The following is an 18,789-nucleotide window of genomic DNA, read 5'->3' as shown; positions in this document are numbered from 1 at the left end:
TTTGTTGCCATTAGGGTATTTAGGCTACCACAGAAGCCTATGATTCTATTATTTCCAATTTGGTAAAAGGTTCTATATTTCTAATTATAATATTACCTTTCCAAATATATGTATATACCAATATTAACACAAACAAATGTTGATGCAACTATTTTAGTGTTCCTTTTAGTCCTGATTTGGTACTGTATTTCCTCTTTCTTGGCATCGCATGAGCAGATTAGGTAGATTAATATCTCTTTACAGTATCTGTTACTTTACAACAGAGGGAGGCAACTGTGGGAGGCTATGGGACTATATTAGCCCTCCAGGAGACCTTGAGGACCCAAACCTCCCCAAACATTGCCCCCAAATATCCCCAACACACTTTCAGTTTTTAAAAAAGGCCCTTCCTAGACCTAAAATGGCCAAGGGGGGGGGGCAGTAAAAATGCTCCTCATCCCCTAAAGAATAATTTGGGAGCATACATTTTTTACCCCTAAGAGCCAGAAAAACAGCTGGGGGGGGGGGCACATGCCATTTGTGGACTGCATTTTGCCCACACCTGCTTTACAACATAGCTGTTTGTTTAGGCTTTTGGGTTCTAACCGATTTAGTTAAAACTGTTTATGTACATGGTTTGAAATTGTTTTAACCTTTTACGTCTAACTTGCTAAATTATTACTGTGTTTTTAATCTATTTAAATTATTTTAGTATTTTAAATTGTTTTGATCTGCTTTAATTGATTTTATTTGCATTCTGCTCTGAGATCTCACGATAAAAAATTATTATTTTAATAAATAAAACAACCATCAGACTTCCAAGGATACGTCATATAACTTTAGGAATGGCTTTATTCTATGGAAGCTTCCACAAAGTCATCCTTTCAAACGCTGCAGGATTATCTGCCTTTGCCACAAACTGAAAAATGCATGTCCTTGCATGCAAGTCTCAGCAATTTCTCATGCAACATGGCTGGTAAGATGAAATCAAAATGATGATATAGTAAGATGGTAGTTGGGTCTATGAGGCTAATGCATAGGGCTCTACAGCTTTATCAGGACAACGGATTTTCAACAGAGCTCAAAAATATTAGTTTTAAAGCCCTACAACTTAGAGAATGTGGTGTGATAGTGTGCCATACTAGCTGGGGGTTTAAAAATAACTTTTCTCAAAAAGTTGGAAGAACCAGAGAATGGTATGGACAAACTATTGATAGTATTAGGAGAATCTGGAGAATACTTGGGGTTTAAGACAAATAAAGAAAAGACAAAAATTATAACAAAGAACCTAATGAAGAAGGACGAAAAACAACTATTTGAAAAATCGGGGCTGAAACTAGAGAAGAAAATGAAATAATTATGAATTTCGATTACAAAAAAGAATATGGACCTCTATGATAATAATTATAAACAAATTTGGAAGGAAATTAAGGATGATATGGAGAAATAGACAAAATTTTGCCAACTGAATACCATTCTGTTTCTCTTCTAACAGTAGCCTCTTGGCTTAAGTACAGATTTCTCATCAGGACTATCAAATGCAGTGGCACTCCCATGTCTTTAAGAGCCATCTATGTGAATTTATGGCAGTCCAATCAAGCACAATTGCCCACTGAAATCCACATCACATATTTTACAGAGACACAGCCTTTCCTGTGTTCATGTACCAAAATGGGAAAAACTATTCTACTCTGCATTCTCTATGCTGCTGTAGGACATCTGGTGGCAATGGGGATGCCTGTGATGGGTAGGGGTGGCACTTCAGCCCCCCTCCCTACACATGGTAGTGTTGCCTCCTCTTGTTTAACAGCTCAATTCATAGGAAAATTACATTTAAAGTTAGATCTAGTGCCAGTTTCTGTCTATTAAGAAGTGAAGCAGAACATCAAACAAAGAAACTAAACCCAATGTAAATGTCTGCTTCATGTTTGCCTAGGTAGAGATCCATTAGGGCAGTGTGTCTCTCTCTGCAAGTCATGCTTCTACTCAATATTAATAAATTAATCCAATGTGTCACTCAGAGCAAAAACAAACAAGCGTCTTCTTCTGTGAGGCTCCAGAGATCCTCCAGTGTCTGAATATAGTTAAACAAAGAAACAGGAGACAGAAATAATCACTCCAGCAACCTCTAGTCCTCTGTACACTAATGCCTGAGGAGGAATGATGACCTTCTGAAAAAGCTGTTAAGACTAAACGTGTTCTTCTAGGTTTTGCTCAAGTAAAAAATTCAACCACCCTATGGGGATCCAACAAAAATTATGAAGCACCTGTCACATGTACTGAAGTAAACCTGGGTAATATTTTTTCGGTACCCTCTGACCTTTTTGACTATGACTTAATCATTGCAACAAATAAATCACCATCAGTGGCAATAAGGAAGCCAATGTTCTGAAGGAGAATGTTCAGAAATACATTAAAAATAGATTTCACACAGACCTCTATGTTTCTGCCATAAATGTTACTTGTCCAAGGTCAATATTGGTGAAAAGACCAATTCAGAAAAACAAATTGTGTCTAATATCTTATTTGAAATAATGCTTGCAGCAGGTTTGCAACTATTTCTATCCCTTTCCCTACTTACCCTCCACTTCCTCCTCCTTCCACAATGCTGTGATAGCTTTGCTTGCTTCTTCTCTTTCTACTTTATTGTTGTAGTGTGCCTTCAAGTCATTTCTGACTTATTTTAACCCTAACACAGGGATAAGCAATCTTTTTGAGCCGGGGGCCGGGTTGCTGTCCCTCAGACAACTGGGGGGGCCGAAGCCAATAAATAAATAAATAAATAAATAAATCTAAAAATTAAATAAATAAATAAACCGGGACAAAGGTAGGACAACATTTTCAAATGGTGGATACTTTTTTTAAAAAAGTGGAGGAGACGCAAAAAAAAAAATGCTGATTTTTTAAAAAAATGTTGATATAAATGCATGTTTCTGAGGCATCTATAGACAATTGCCTCCCTTGCCCCTGCGCGCGAGAGGCCAAAGGCCATGGCGGCAATCGGTGGCAGGACCGGGCTGGGGCCGGTCCCAAGGCCTCACCAGGCCACATCCGGCCCGCGGGCCACAGGTTGCCTACCCCTGCCCTAAGGCAAACTTAGCATGAGGTTTTCTTGAGAATTTGTTTGAAGAGTGTTTGCTCTTACCTTCCTCTAGGGCTCAGAAAGTGTGACTTGCCCAATGGGTTTCCATGACCAAGTGGAGATTCGACACCTGGTTTCCCAAGTGTCCTAGTCCAACACTCAAACCACTACACAATGTTGGCCCTATTTCTACTACTGAAGGGCAAACAGATCCAGGAGCAGGACTCAACCTTGCTGAACTAATGGACATACATGGAATTTAATAGAGTGTCACAGGCACTATTAAAAATGGCAGCCATGACTGGCATGACCAGTTACAAAACATAAATTTCACACAACCCCATTGGAAAGGCTAAAACAGCAGTAGCTTGCCCAAGAACCTGAACACAAGACAGTTCTTGGGTCTGAACTGCAAAACACAAAGGTACTACTCTGAACCCTTTACTTATCTCCTCCAACACCAGTTTCACTGATGGCAAACTAATGCAATTAAGAGACAAGTAACCTGGCTGATAACACAGTGCAGTGGGCCCTAGGTATCCATTGGGGTTTCGTTCCAAGACCTCCCATGTAAAGCAAAATCTATGGATGCTCAAGTCTCATTAGACACAATGTCACAGTAATATGGTATCTGTTATATAAAATGGCAGAATCAAGGTTTTAAATATTTTCAAACTAAGGATGCTTGAATCCATGGATATGGAGGGCTGACTCCAAGACCCATGAAGAGTCCTAGTGGCACAGTGGTTAAATGGCCGTACTGCAACCACTCACTCACAAATCACAAGGTTGTGAGTTCAATACCAACTTGGGTCTCAGAGTTGCTGGCATCCGAGCTTGCTAAAATGAGTACCCAGCTTGTTAGGGCAATTAGCTTACAGATTGTAAACTGCTTAGGGAGAGTTTAAGTGCACAGATAACAGGTACTGCTATTGCTATATCACAGAAGGCAAATTAGAGATGCTCAAAAACACAGTTTAGCAAAAACCACCATCAACACAGCCTATAAACACACAAAATCCCCTGGACTACTGACAACAATCACATGCATGCACTCACGCATACAACCACATCTTTGCAAAACACCCACACCATATCAAAAACAAAACAAGGCAATTGACACACCAGTTCAAAAGTAAACTAACTACCACACCAAAATAAAAGGCAGACTACAAACCCCATGTGTGTGCAGGCAATATCACCTGCTCTCAATGTAATTCTGTGATTTCCCAGGATGTTTCCCCTTTTACCTTACTTAAGAGGCCAGATCAGGGCCGTGGCAACTGCACGCTCCGACTCCAACTCCAGACTGGCCAAAGATGCCAGTCTGTACAGCCCCTAACTTACTAAAGCTAGTACAACTCCACACCTTCTCTATGTTAAAGGTAGGACATTGCTAGAATAGGAGAAAGTGTGAAAGGAAAGCCACTGTATGTAATCTTCCACTGAAAGTATAAAACAAAGAAATTATAAAGGAGGAGACTGCATGTATCTACGTGTCAAGTTGCCTGTTGACTTATGGATATCTCATGAATTTCATAGGGTTTTCTTAGGCAAGGAGCACTCATAGGTAGTTTGCCATTGTCCTCCTCTGAAATCCAGACTATAGCACCTGGTATTTCTTAGCAGTCCATCCAGGTACTAACCAGGACTGACCTTGCTTAACTTCCAAGATCACATGGGAATTGGCCTTCAGAATATTTACCATCTCATTAACTAGGCCAAGGGCACAAAAAAGTTAATTAAGGGGCTGTACAGACAGCCACTAAGGGACAGCAGGACGCTGCCCATTTCCTAGCTGGATCGGGGGCACAGCAACCACACGCCACACTCTCCTTTTTGAACTGAGGAAAGGGCATCATAGCCACTGGCACAGCAGCTTTTCAGTGCTCCTTTTGGCATGCATCATATAGATGCAGTGCCAGAGGAGAACTGTGACGCTGCCCGCCATGCAGTTGGCATGATGACAGTGTCAAGACAGCGTCAGGCCATGCATCTTGCAGATGCCACACCCCCTCTATGGCCTGAGGCCAACATTTAGTGCGGGTCTGTCAAGGTCCTAAAAGCACAGGAGAGTTTAAGGTTTTAACTTAGAGGTAAGTAGCTCAGCAAAAGAGATACAACATGCAGCTTTTGTACCTCTTTTGCTGAGCTCACTGCACATCAGCTGACTGATTTTAACTTTTCATATTTCATTTTAACAGTCTTTTAGGTCAGATCCTTTACAAACATCACCGTCATAGGCCTGAAAATGAGAAAATTACTATGCTTGTTCATGGCAGAGACCCAGATGCTTACTTTCCCTCTCCACTCTACATGCAACACATTGTGTGACTTGGATGCTCCACCTGGAAGTCTGTAGACAAGGAGGACCATTTTGTTCAATTATACAAGGGTATACCTACAAACACTGATATATGGGCAGGGTAGACAGGTTGGGAGACTCCTACTCAGGGGCATAGTGACCGAGAGCAAAATGAGTATATTGCCACACACAAAAGAATTCTATCCCACAATGAAATCTTCCTTTAGCCCGCTAAATACTAGCATCACAGAGACTGAGACATTAAAAATCATTCATACCTGTAATTCTTATATTTGGCATGTTCACATTCCATTGGCAACTATGCCTATCCCTTTCCTTTGATGCCGAAGATGTATTTCCAAATTCTCAAGTTGTATGTTACTTCAGTGCTAGACATTTGGGGACTGACAGAGAATTCCTTTTGAGAATGCAGGGTTCTTATGAGTTGGTGGGAGGCAATGCGTCCATTTTCCTTTCCCCATCGCTACACTCCTGCACCATGAGCAATGAATCTGCTAAAGCGTTGCAAAATAAATTTGCCATGTAAAATCTGCTTCAGAGAGAGAAGGAGAATGTCCCTGCCCCATGATGCAGGAGCAGTTTGCTATCTGTATTCTTCTGAAGGGACCACTGATGCTTACATCAAGTAAACAGAACATTACAGTGCAGGCTTACAATTACTAAAGTTCAGGAAACTACTGATATTTTCTCAAACAATACCTAGCTCATAACAAAGATTCTATTGAATGTACCAGGTTAAGAATTAAGCCCAGTTGGATGAGGAGACCAACACTAAGTTTTCTGAACACAGCACAATTTATGAATCACAGTGTCACACCATCTTCAATTAAGGCCATAACATTAATTTTTATTGAAACAGAGCAAAGGGGATGAAAATATATGTGGAGCAATTCCAACTGTAGACACATACAATGTGGGTGTTCTTGTACAAACAGTTTTAACAATTAGGCTGTTTCTGTGTCCAAACAGGAGAGCATGTAAAAGCAAAGCATCTGCCTCAACATTTTTTTAAAAAATTGTTTCCAAGTATTTTTGCTTCATTAGACATCTCTGGAAGCTTTAGATACAATCCAGAGGGCACTACATGTAAAACAAAACAAAACAAAAGTAAAAAATAATAATAATCCAAATCAATGAGACTTAAATGCTAAATTGTGTGATTATTATTGTGTAATTATTGTTATTTATTTCAACTGGACATGCATGCCTTTAAACTTCCTCTGGATTATGTGTCTAGTTTTGGCTTAGTTATATTTAGAGCTTTGTGCTACAGAAGGATCTTTGATAGATAAAGCATGGGGGGGGGGGAGAGATAGAATCTGTCCAGCTACACTGTGTGACAACTGCAATCCAATTTTAACAGACTGCTACAACAAATGCTCAACATTATCTGCTGATTTAGCCCAAAGCAGTGTCTACAGACTCTTAAACTAAGACACAGCAGAGCTTGGAAATGTTACCTCTTTGAATTTCAGCTCCCAAAATCCCCCAGCCACTATGGGTATAGGAATTCTGGGAGCTGAAGTCCAAAAAACATAACTGTCCAAATTCTAGATCATAGGAAAGACTCTTTCTGTCCCCATATTTGGATACCATGATCACAATCATCCCCATTCCATCTCTGGCCATTTCTGCCTCACACATACAGTAAATACTGCTTAATGCTAGTGGGATATTCAAGAAGAACTCAAGAACTGTCTTGCTATGGTCTAATCAATATTAGTCTAATCCAGCATCTTCTTTCCAGCTGTTTAAAGGCCACCATAAACACCTGAAGAAGGCTATGTAGTTTTGCTATCATAATTAATAGTCAAGACAGGCTCAAACTTAAGGATTGATCTTGGAGATAGCAACAGCTGCTGCTAATGTAAGATGACCAACACTTCTGCTTTCCTGAAGCCTCTTGCCTCTTCTTGCTTCAAAACTGTGACACCGGGGGCTCCAATGTTGTGTTGGGGTAGCTCTCTCACGTACTGTAACCAGTGCTGTACACATTTCCTCTGAGGATCGAGCAATCAGACTGGCATTATAGCCATGCTTCAGAATGGCTTCATCTTACATCTGTTTGTGCTCTGTACCAACTCCAAGAAAAACAATACTGTACACAATTTAAAAACAAACAATATGACACAAGTTTATAAGATATAGGTCTAAAACACACTACAGAAATAATCCGATTTGAGACCGCTTTAACTGCCTTGGCTCAATGCCAGGGAATTCTGGGAACTGTAATTTTGTGAGATATGTAGCCCTTCTCTGTCAGAAAGTTCTGGTGCCACAATGAACTACAATTCCCAGGATTCCCTAGAACTGAGTCAGGGAAATTAAAACAGTCTCAAACTGGATTATTTCTGCAGTATGTTTTGGACCTTAATTAGCAACACAAAGTTCAACATAGAGTCTAGTAAAACAAAAAACTTTTGTTTTTGGTCAAAAGCCTGCAACTCATCATTCATGTATACCAATTAATAAATGGGCTAATTTATGTCCATTTTCAACCTGATTTTGATTCTTGAATACGATATTTGGATTTGTGGATATGGAGTGGCTCGCACACCACCAATTAGAATTTTGAACATTACCTTGAAGAAGAATGAACACGATGACATGCTAAAACCATACATAACTGAGTAAAGTTAGGACAATGCACTGGGTCTCAGTGCATCATCTTACCACAGCTCTATGGATGGCTTCAGCATGTCATTCTGTTCAATCTTCTTCAAGGTAACTTTCCATGTTTTGTCTCAACAGTAATGGCTATTCCCCTGAAACAGAGATCAGTACTTCCAAGATCTGAAAGGGACCATCAGGCAGGTATATAATGAAGCAGCCAGAAGTATGTACTGAACAGAACACAGCACAAGGAACCAAAAGAAGAGGGATTCGTGACAAGATTAGCCAAAAAAAAAAAAAAAAATGCAACTGGGAGAAAAATTTACATTTACATTGATAGGTTCCTTAAAAGGCCATCAAAGAAACTCTTAATTAGATGTGCTGTGACACCACATAACCATTAGGCACTGCCTATTGCCTAGTGTGGCCAAACAAAGAATAAGGAAACCTCCCTACATGAAGACTAAATAAACAAATAGCTCTGGTTTCAGCTCCCATGGAAAGCATTCAATATGTTCAACGATATGAGTATTTTCATTCCTGCTATACTTTTGGAAGTTACTGTTGAACCACAATGATATACTGTCTGATGAAGAGATAGGTTCACTCAAAAACAGCACTGCACACAGACAGACAGATATCCCCCTGTCCAATGATTGGCAGTTTTTCTAAATCAGCTTTCCCAGCCCCAAATCATGTTAGTATAATAGACAGCAACATTGCAAGCATACCAAAGGTGTAACTATGTTGCTAAAGTCTCCTCTCAGTGGCAAATTCTGGTACTGCACTTACAAAGCATGTAGCTCCTGCACCTGCATATATATCATTGCAGTATTTTATGTAGGTGACTTACATGATAAATGTGTGTTAAAATGCACATCATCAGCATCTTAATTTTTAAAAATTGCACCAAATGAATCAGACTTACTTGATAACATTAAAACTATTACTCCCATGCAACAAAGATAAAATAGCTGGAAACTCTTATATTAAATATTTATTATTATTTGAATACAAATTCCATCTCTTTCTTCCCTCAAGTGTGCTTGAAGTAATATACATAATATTCCTCCTTCTCATTTTAGCCTTTTGACAACCCTGCGAGATAGGTTAACTGTAAGAGTAACTTGTTCAAAGTCATCCCATGTGTTTCATAGCTCAGTGAGGAGCAAAACAGGGATCTTGAGGTCCTACTCCAACTCTAACCGCTGTAGCACACTGGCTTCTCCAGACTGCTCTCTTCCACTTCCATGTTAATACTGGCTAAGATTTCTACCTGCTACTAATTTACTCGGAAACGTTTTTTGCAAAAATTATTTGAACACCCTTTTCCCCCCTCAGTAACCTCAAGATCCTAAACACAATTCTTGGGGAGCAAAAGCAACTGGAGATGGGGAGGTTTTGTTTTCTAATGAAACATGGAGGTAGCTATGAAACACAGAGATAGCTGTGTTGGCCATGCAGCAAAATACAACAAAATCCAAAATCCACAAAAGAGTGATATCTTTACTGGCCAACCAAAATGCAAAAAACACATCCTGCAAGCTTTCAATGCTCCACTGGCTTCTTCATCAGGCAAAAGATGTTTAAAAATCATACAAAGGAAATTTTCTGTTGCCAGTGGAGTTGAAATTTTATTTTATTGCCCTTTGGCCCCTAGTACCTATATACCCAAAAAGTGGAGTGGCCTCTGCCTGCACTGAGATCCCTCAGAACTGAACTATAACAGAAACAACATCTGGCACAAAATGTAGGCCTGCGACTCTACCATCATCACTTTTCTTCTCTTGTGTAATTTTTTTACATCTTTTGCATGATGAAGAAGCCAGTGAAGCTCGAAAGTTTGTGTGATGTATATTCTGCAGTTTGGATCGCCAATAGGTATCCCTTATGGATTTTAGATTTTGTTGTATTTTTCCCTCTATACACAACGTCCCTTATTTCCAGTGAAATCCTGCCACAGAATTGCAGTATCAGATTTGCAAGGTGATTGTGGGAAAGCTTCTTTGTGTGTGCTATCCACAATAGGTGTGTTGAACAGTGAAGATCATATTGTGCAAAGCACTGCAAGGACTACCTGTCAGCAACCTGGCACCCTCCAGATGTGCCAGTCTACAATTCCCATTATTTTCAGACAACCATTCAACTGCCATGTGATCCACATGGAAAATTAGTCCCTGGAGATGTTCAACAATACATTTCCACAGAAATATGCTCTGCAGTCGGGGTATAATCATTTGTTAATTTTGTTCTCAAAGGGAACAACAAGCAACCTTAGTAATTTCTTCCTGCAGCAAGTAAGTCTTTGAAAACTCCAGGCTTTTTTTCACATTATCTGGACCTATGTCTGGACCTATTCTGCGCAAAATCTGTACATTTTTTTTGGTTCAGAAAATAGCATTTTCTGCCTAGTAAACAGTGTGCTGCTTTTCTGCAAAGAAAACATATGCAAGTTTTGCTAAGTTCCAAACTGTGAAGATTCTCATGAGTCCAGGATTCTCATCTGGGGTTCCCAACACTTGAAAACCTTTTTTAAAACCATTTTTCAAATATTTAAAAATATTCTTTCTACCCTTACACTGCAGAATGAATGAAATTCAGGTACTCTGAGTGACATCAAACTCATATTCATGAAAATGTTTACTTATATACACTGATCCTTAAAATAACTTATTCTACTATCCACATTGGCTCTCACCATCAGGTAATGGAGGAATTATGACAAGACAAATAGGGATAACTGCCCAGGTAAGGCCAAAAGGGGTTGCTTCAAAACTGTGTGTGGTGGCAGCAAGTCCCAGCAAAGTCTAGTCAGTTATGGGCACCCCTGGAACTGTTTGTGGTGTGTACATGAAGACCTCAAAATCCACTATTTTCAAATAAAGTGCCAAAAATGGGAATTTGCTACCAACAATCAATACACTTGGCTGGCTATGCTGGGCTGGAAATAAGTTTTGTAAGCAGTGACCACACACCCAGCAGCTGTGTGAATCAACACAAGACTTCCAATTGAATCCATTATAGGCTGTGTTGGTGGGAAGGCTGAAAACCAACCATGGAAAAAAAGTTTAATTAAAAAAAAAATACACCGTGCTTTTCTTCCTCCTCTTTAATCTGCCTTTCCATTTTTTTAAGATTGTACAGGGTTGTTGGGTTGTTTTTGTTTTTAATGCAGTGAAGTGCACACCTACAATACAATGCCAGGAAACTGTACATTTAAGGTTTCCTCCAATCACGGCTGTCTAGTCCCCAAATTTACATTACTTGAGTCGTGCAAAACAATGATATACCCATTTTCTCATTGCACCCAGTGGAGCATCCTTCCAAGGCTGGTGGATACAAAATTACAGCCGACCCGGGAATAAGTCCCATAATGCTAGGAGGACTTACGTCTTGAGTAGGCATGCTGCAGGATTCACACCATTAAGCACTTTTCCTCCTTGCAATGAAATGCAGCCCTATGCCATAGTACTAAGCGCTACTGAATGTAGCAAGATCTTGTAGCACCTTTGAGACTGAGTGAAAGAAAGAAATGGGCATGTGCTTTCGTAGACTTCAGTCTACTTCCTCAGATGCATCTGGTGGAGTGGAAGCCAGGGACAGAGATATATGTGCCATTGGTATGTGAGGATGTCAATTCGAATTACAAACCCTTTGTGTATGGAAATGAAGTTGCAGGTCCAGTTTTAACCATGGTTGTTAGTCCACAAAGACATAGGAAACTGGGCTTTGTGCATGGAGATCCAGTTTTGCAATGGGACTAGCCACAAAGGATTTGTAATTTGAATTGACATCCTCACATACCAGTGGCACATTTATGTCTGCGCCAGTCTTCCACTCTGCCAAATGCATCTGAGGAAGTAGACTGAAGTCTAGGAAAGCTCATGCTGCCAATTTCTTTCTTTCAGTTAGTCTCAAAGGGGCTACAAGATCTCTGTGTGTATTGATTCTACAGACTAACATGGCTATATCTTTGAAAGTAGCAAGATTTAGGCTTTAGGCAGTTACTTATTGCAATCCCAGGCTGGCAATGAGGAGCAACTGAGCACGCTTCCTTAGGAGCAGCTCCAACTCAATGCAGGAGGACACTGAAGTTTTGAGGAGACCTGCAGAAGTGCTTCCACAAAGGATGCATGCACAGGACTGGGCTTCCCAATACAGCTAACTCCAGCAGAACTTGGGCTGCATCCACACTGGAGAAATAACCCGGTTTGGCAGCGCTTTAACTCTTTTCTGGCTCAAGGCTGCTATGGAATTCTGGGAGGCAGGAGTGGGTGGGTTTGTTGCTGTTGTTGTTATTGTATGCCTCCCAGTCATTTCTGACTTGCAGTGAACCTACCTATCATGGAAAAATTGGCCAACCGAAATGCACAAGATACTTGTGGCAAGCTTTGGAAGCTCCATGGGCTTCTTCATCAGGCAAGATCTTTCAATGAGTCTCAAAGGAGAGTGTGCCTTGCCTAAGTGGGTTTCCCACGTCCAAACTGGGAGCCAAACCCTGGTCTCCAGAGTCCAACCACTCCAACTATCATCATCATCATCATCATCATCATCATCATCATCATCATCATTAAGCTTTATTTATAGAGCTTAATAAAGGTGTACATTCTACTAAAATAATTTAAGAAAATACATATTAATAACATTAAATAATAAAATACATCAACTCCAACCCTGCTGCTGGCAGGATGTTTAAGGGGGGATTAGCTTACAGTTGCAAACTCCTTAGCGATATATAAGTCATAGACTTGTTAGAGACCCCAAGGGCCACCCAGTCCAACCCCATTCTGCCATGCAGGAACTCTCCATCAAAGCATCCCCGACCCTGCTTAAAAACCTCCAAGGAAGGAGACTCCACTACTCTCCGAGGAAGGAGTGTGTTCCACTGTCGAACAGCTTTTACTGCCAGGAAGTTCCTCCTAATGTTGAGCTGGACTCTCTTTCCCTATACTCTGAGTCCATTTCTCCGGGTCCCGTTCCCTGGAGCAGCAGAAAACAAGCTCGCTCCCTCCTCCATGTGACACCCCTTCAAATGAAAAAGGCTACTGCTATAAAGCACAAAACAGCAATGCAAAACGCTTCTTCCCATTCACTCACCCACCCCTAACCCAAGGAGAAGCGCAAAGCCCAAAGCATCTGCATCCTTTGCCTTTTTGCAAGTGCCAGGAGCACCCTCATGCTTTCCAGGTAGCAGCCCTGCATCCTTTTGCCTTTGCACCTTCCCACCGTGCCCACCTGTTGGAGAGCCAAGCAGCGCCGCCAGCAAAGCCAGCTCCAAAGCCCAAGAGCCCTTCATGGTGCCAGGTCCAGGTCTGAGGGCAAGTTCCCCTCCAGGCTGACCTCCGCCTCGCGCGCCTCCAGACAGGAGAATGCTGCTAATGCTGCTGGAGCAGCGCACCAGACCCGGACCCCAGGAGCTGCGCGCGCGGGGAGCCAGTCCCACCTCCTCCTCCTTTCTCCAGCCACGCCTCCCTCCTTGCTGGCCTTCTCTGGCTGCAGGAAGCCCCTCAGGCACTAAGTGCAACTGCAGAGGGATGTGTTTGTGTCTGGAGAAAATAAGTGTGAGGGTCATGCCCTTGTTGTTCTTATTGCATGCCTTCCAGAAAGTCCTTCCCTACTCCCAGTGCCCAACCTAGAATCATTGAATCCTAGAGTTGGAAGAGATCCCCCCAAGGGCCATCCAGCCCAACCCCATTCTGCCATGCAGGAACTCTCCATCAAAGGTGGCCATCCAGCCTCAGTTTAAAGACCTCCAAGGAGGGAGAGTCCACCACTCTCCAAGGGAGTGTGTCCCACTGTCGAACAGCCCTCACTGTCAGGAACGGTGTTGCCAACAAGCTTCGAAGATATTCCACCGGAATGTTTTACCAAAATCCCTGGAATTCCTACCAGAATATTCAGTCAAAATCCCCAGAAAGAAATTAATCAAATTCCCCAGATTCTGGGGAATTCCCCAGAAATTGGCAACGCTGATGAAGTTCCGCCTAATGTCAAGGAGGAATTTGCATCCATTGTTCTCTGGAGCAGCAGAAAACAAGCTTTCTCCCTGACCCTCCTCAATATGACATCCCTTCAAATATTTAAACAGGGCTATCATATCACCTCTTAACCTTCTCTTCTCCAGGCTAAACATCCCCAGCTTCCAAAGTCTTTCTTCATAGGGCATGGCTTCCAGACCCTTCACCATTTTGGTCACCCTCCTTTGGACACGCTCCAGTTTCTCAACATCTTTTTTGAATTGTGGTGCCCAGAACTGGACACAATATTCCAGGTGGGGCCTGACGAAGGCAGAATACAATGGCACTATTACTTCCCTTGATCTAGATATTATATTCTATTGATGCAGCCTAAAATCGCATTGGCCTTTTTAGCTGCCGCATCCCTACTTTTCCAGCTTTTTGTCCAGGAGGAATTCCAAAAATGCCTTCAGTATTCAGAGGAAATCTTTGCCTACCAATATGTCATGTTTGGTGCACTTCATTTTTGTTGTTAGTGATACTGGGGAGGAGAGAGATCAAGACCCCCAACAGAACAGTGTCCTTCTGGAGAGTTCAGCCTTAGGCAGGAAAGAAATGCAGCTTCAGAGGACATCCTTCAGTTTTTTTGTTGAGATTATTGACTTTATTTTTTAAATTATTTTTATTAATTAAAAAAGACATATAAAATAAGTCACATAACAACGCATTTTTTCGACAAAACATCAAACACACTTGACTACTAATGAGACATCCACATACCAACATTGAACACTAAACATTACAGATCTTCCTTCAAAATCACTGAGTTTTGGTTTATATAATACAATACTTTTTCCTTGGGAATACAATAATTTCAAGAAGGGGGAAAAACCTCTTCTAGCCAAGAGACTTTTGGCATTGTGACTCCACATACTTAAGAATCTGTTGTTTAAATCATTCCATTGATTATTGAGTTTAACTGATGTTTTAGGGAGAGGGGGGGAACAATTGGGATATTGGCACTTATGTTCTTGTAAGCCACCTCAGTTGTCTTTTGACAAAATGTCGGGGTAAAAATAAAGGTTTTATTTTATTTTATTATTTTGGATTTTCCTGGCTTTGTGGCCATGTTCTTCTAGAACAGTGATTCCCCAAACTCTAGCCTTCCAGAGTTTTTTTGGACTTCAACTCCCAGAATTCCAGACTATTGGCCAAGATGGCTGAGGCTTGTGAGAACTGAAGTCCAAAACACCCGGAAGGCCAGAGTTTGGGAATCATTATTCTAGAAGAACATGGCCACATAGCCCGAAAAGCTCACAAAAAACTATGGATGCCGGACATGAAAGCCTTTGACTTCACATCGTTCAGTTGTTCTGAGGGTGGCTTAACAGTCAATGCATCAATATGAAAAATAAAAATAAACTAAGTATCCATAAATTACATGAGTCACTCTCGTTTCAAGCAGGGCTAACAAAGCTGCATGAGTGTGTGGCGACCTTTTTAATGCACCCTTAGAAAGAATAAATTGGTTTGCCTTTTCTTATCTGTGGTACGTTGTGTGCCTTTTAGTTCCCGACTTATGTTTCCAACTGTGGCAACCCTATAATGGGGTTTTTAACATAGTTTTTGATTCATGGCGATCCTAGCATGGGGTTTTCTTGGCAAGTTTCTTCAGTTTCTTCAGAAACTTATCATCCTCTGGGGTCACAACTTGCCCAAAGTCAACCCATTCTCGCCAGTGGGCTTCCATGGCCGAGGTAGGATTCAAACTCTGGTCTTCAGAAAACATCTTGGGGTAGCCATATTGGCCATATAGCAAATCCAATAACATCCAAACAATGATACCTTTATGGGGCCAACCACAATGCACAATTACATGTTGCAAGCTCCAGAGTTACAGTCAAACAACGACACCAAAGCCAAGGCAGAGAAAGGAAGTTGGTGAATGCAGGGTGACCTGACGTCCTCCTTTTCCAGGACCTGTCCTACGTTTCAGCCTTTTGTCCAAGAGGAAGTCCAAAATGGCCCCCAGTTTGAACATGCCTAAGAAGAAGCATGGCTTTAGATTTCTTATCAGTGTTTTGAAGGTTTTATTTGGTCATGCATCTGGTCACCCTGGGTGAATCCTCTCCCTCTCTTTTTAATGCACCCTTTAAAAAAAAGTTTGCCTTTTTTTTTCTATGTGTGTGTGTATTAGGTACCTTGAAGTCCTTATGTTTCCAACTAAGGCAACGCTTCCATGGGGTTCTCTCAGCAAGATTTGTTCAGAAGAGGTTTGCCCTTGCCTTCCCCTGAGGCTGAGAGAGTGTAACTTGCTCGAAGGCACCCAGTGGGTTTAATGGCTGAGCTGGGAATCAAACCCCGGTTTCCAGAGTCCTACTCCAACACTCAAACCACTACACCACACTGGCTCTCTGCTTTTTATACGAGTAAATTAAAAAAATAAATAAATATAATAAAAGCAAACCTATTTAGTTCTGTGCGGAATCTCACAGAAAGTCTCCAGAGATGGATTTTAATTAAGAAGTTTCTTTCTTTCTTCCCTGCACCCTTTGTTTTAATGTAAAGGGTTGGAGAGTGGAGACTGTTTCATGCAAAAGCGCCTCCGCTTTCCCCTGCAAGGAAAACCACCATAACTTCCATCAAAACTCCATAAAGAAAATTATTTAAGGGTTTAGCAAGCCGTTTATTTTGCCAAAGTCATTTCTGAAATCTCTGTGAAGTTCTGTGTCTAAAGGAAAAAGCGATAGAACTGCAATACAACCATAGTCAAGCACACAAGTTTCATTGATTACAATGGAAGAGTTAACTATGGCCTTTCTGGTCTCCCATAATGGACTGGGTTTAGTGTTTTGTTTTGTTTTTAATTAAAATGCTAAATTTAACAAGAAATCTTTGCCTAGTAATATAGGCATTAATGTTTGGTGCACTTAGTGATACTGGGAGAGATGAAGATCCCAACAGAACATTGTCCTCCTGGAGACTTTTTCAAGAGGATGAACAGTTCAGCCTTAGCTGGGATATGAATGCAGCTTCAGAGGACATCATTCAGTTTTCTGAGGGTGGTTTAACAGTCGATGCATTGATATTAATATATGCTAAAAAATAAAAATAAACTAAGTATCCATAAATCCTATTAGTCACTCTCAGCTGGCATGTCAGACTTTCGCAGAGCGCAATTGAGGATACACATTCATCCCAGTTTCCAAAGTTAGAAGTCTGCTTAAGTTCAGCTGCATCAGGGCTGGATCTCCAGTAAAAAAGAGTGAAACCACCACAACCTCAGATGGCAGATGCTGAGGGACAGCAGTGGCAATGTCTGAGCCATTCCCCCTTATCTCCATCACCATCCAGAACGGAGAACAGTGTGTGCTGCTTAACTGTCCTCTCCAGCCCCTAAACCAGCATGCTTCACTAGTCAAAAATTGTCAGTCCCATTTTCAGTACTGGAGGAAGAATTCATGTCCTCCTGCCTAAGGCTGAACTGTTCCTCCTCTTGAAATAGTCTCTAGAAGAAAATCTGTTGGGATCTTGCTCTCTCTCAGCATCACTAACAAAAATTAAGTGCACCAAACATTAATGCTTATACAGTCGGCTCTCCTTAGCCACAGATTTTTTAAATAATAAAATAAATAATAAAACTTTTATTTGTATCCCGCTTTTTGTAAAAACAATCAAAGCAGCAAACAACATATAAAATCATACAAATCATTCAAATGTGAAGAATGCATGGAGATCTTGGCATAAGGCAGCGTTTGCATGTGTGTGGTTTGTTGTTGTATGCCTTCAAGTTGCTTCTGACTTATGGTGACCCTATTATGGGGTTTTCTTGGCAGGTTTCTTCAGATGGAAGTTGCCATTGCCATCCTCTGAGGGTTAGAGAATGTGACTTGCCCAAGGTCACTCAGTGAGTTTCCATGGTGTGGTACTGAATGCTAAAGCTTGTCACTTGCAGCCCATTTGCTGCAGCATAACAGAAAAGGCAGCATGAATAAAAGGGACAAAATGGCCCCTCACGCCCATTCCATATACAAATGCTGACCAGACTATCCACTGAATCTGCCTTTGGAATTGATATTGAACAATATCATTTGCATTTATTAATTTAAATATGTATAGCTCACTCTGTATTTGAAGATTTCAGAGTGGTTTACAACAAAGCCAGTTCTATCACACTAGAAGGCAGTAAGCCTTCACCTTTGGAGGTGAAAGGCAGATCTTAAGAAACACAAGCCTTTGTCCTCCAATGCTTCACTGTCACATGTCCTGCACCCCCAGCATGTAATACCAGAAACAACCACCTCGTTCCTTTTATTTGTAAGTCTGTCCCTGGAATTGAGTTGTGAAGGGATATTGTTCCATTAAACAGAAAAATACCAGTGAGTGTCCAGCAAGACTTCCAGCTAAAACCAAACTTAATCCTATCTAGAGTAGACTCATTGACATCAAAAGGACTTTAGTTAAGCTGAACAAGTATCATACATTTCAAATAGTCTGCTTTATATAGGGACCAACACTGGATTTAGTCTCTGTTCATGGAGTTATTGATGATTAAATTACATACACACACAGATGTACCATCTCCTACAACCTAATGCATCTTGAAGCATATTTGTTGTTATTTGTTCCCTGGCTTCCTCCATCTCTGACTACCGTCCATATTGACTGGACTTGATAAGAACTGTAGTCTAAAATATTTTAAGGGACCCAGGCCAAGGAAATAGTAAAAAATGGCAAATGTTTTGTTGCTGCTTTTTAAAAAAAAAAAACACCAAAATTAAAAACCCTAAGAATTTGTGCTTTTGGTTGGAAATGCATTTATATGCATTCCT

General features: G+C 41.0%; 1 protein-coding gene across 1 annotated transcript in view; it reads right to left on the bottom strand.

The window, feature by feature from the left end:
• The window catches only part of KIT (KIT proto-oncogene, receptor tyrosine kinase), a 94,960-nt gene extending 81,583 nt beyond the window's left edge, over positions 1–13,377 (bottom strand). The window contains exon 1 of the mRNA XM_042466435.1: positions 13,236–13,377. Coding sequence (XP_042322369.1) covers positions 13,236–13,296 — 61 coding nt within the window. The 5' untranslated portion in view covers positions 13,297–13,377. The remainder of the gene's footprint in view (positions 1–13,235) is intronic.
• Positions 13,378–18,789: the final 5,412 nt, after the last annotated feature.

The sequence above is a fragment of the Sceloporus undulatus genome, chromosome 5 (genome assembly GCF_019175285.1).
Source record: "Sceloporus undulatus isolate JIND9_A2432 ecotype Alabama chromosome 5, SceUnd_v1.1, whole genome shotgun sequence".
Lineage (NCBI taxonomy): Eukaryota > Metazoa > Chordata > Lepidosauria > Squamata > Phrynosomatidae > Sceloporus > Sceloporus undulatus.
This window is presented reverse-complemented; position numbering and strand designations above follow the sequence as displayed.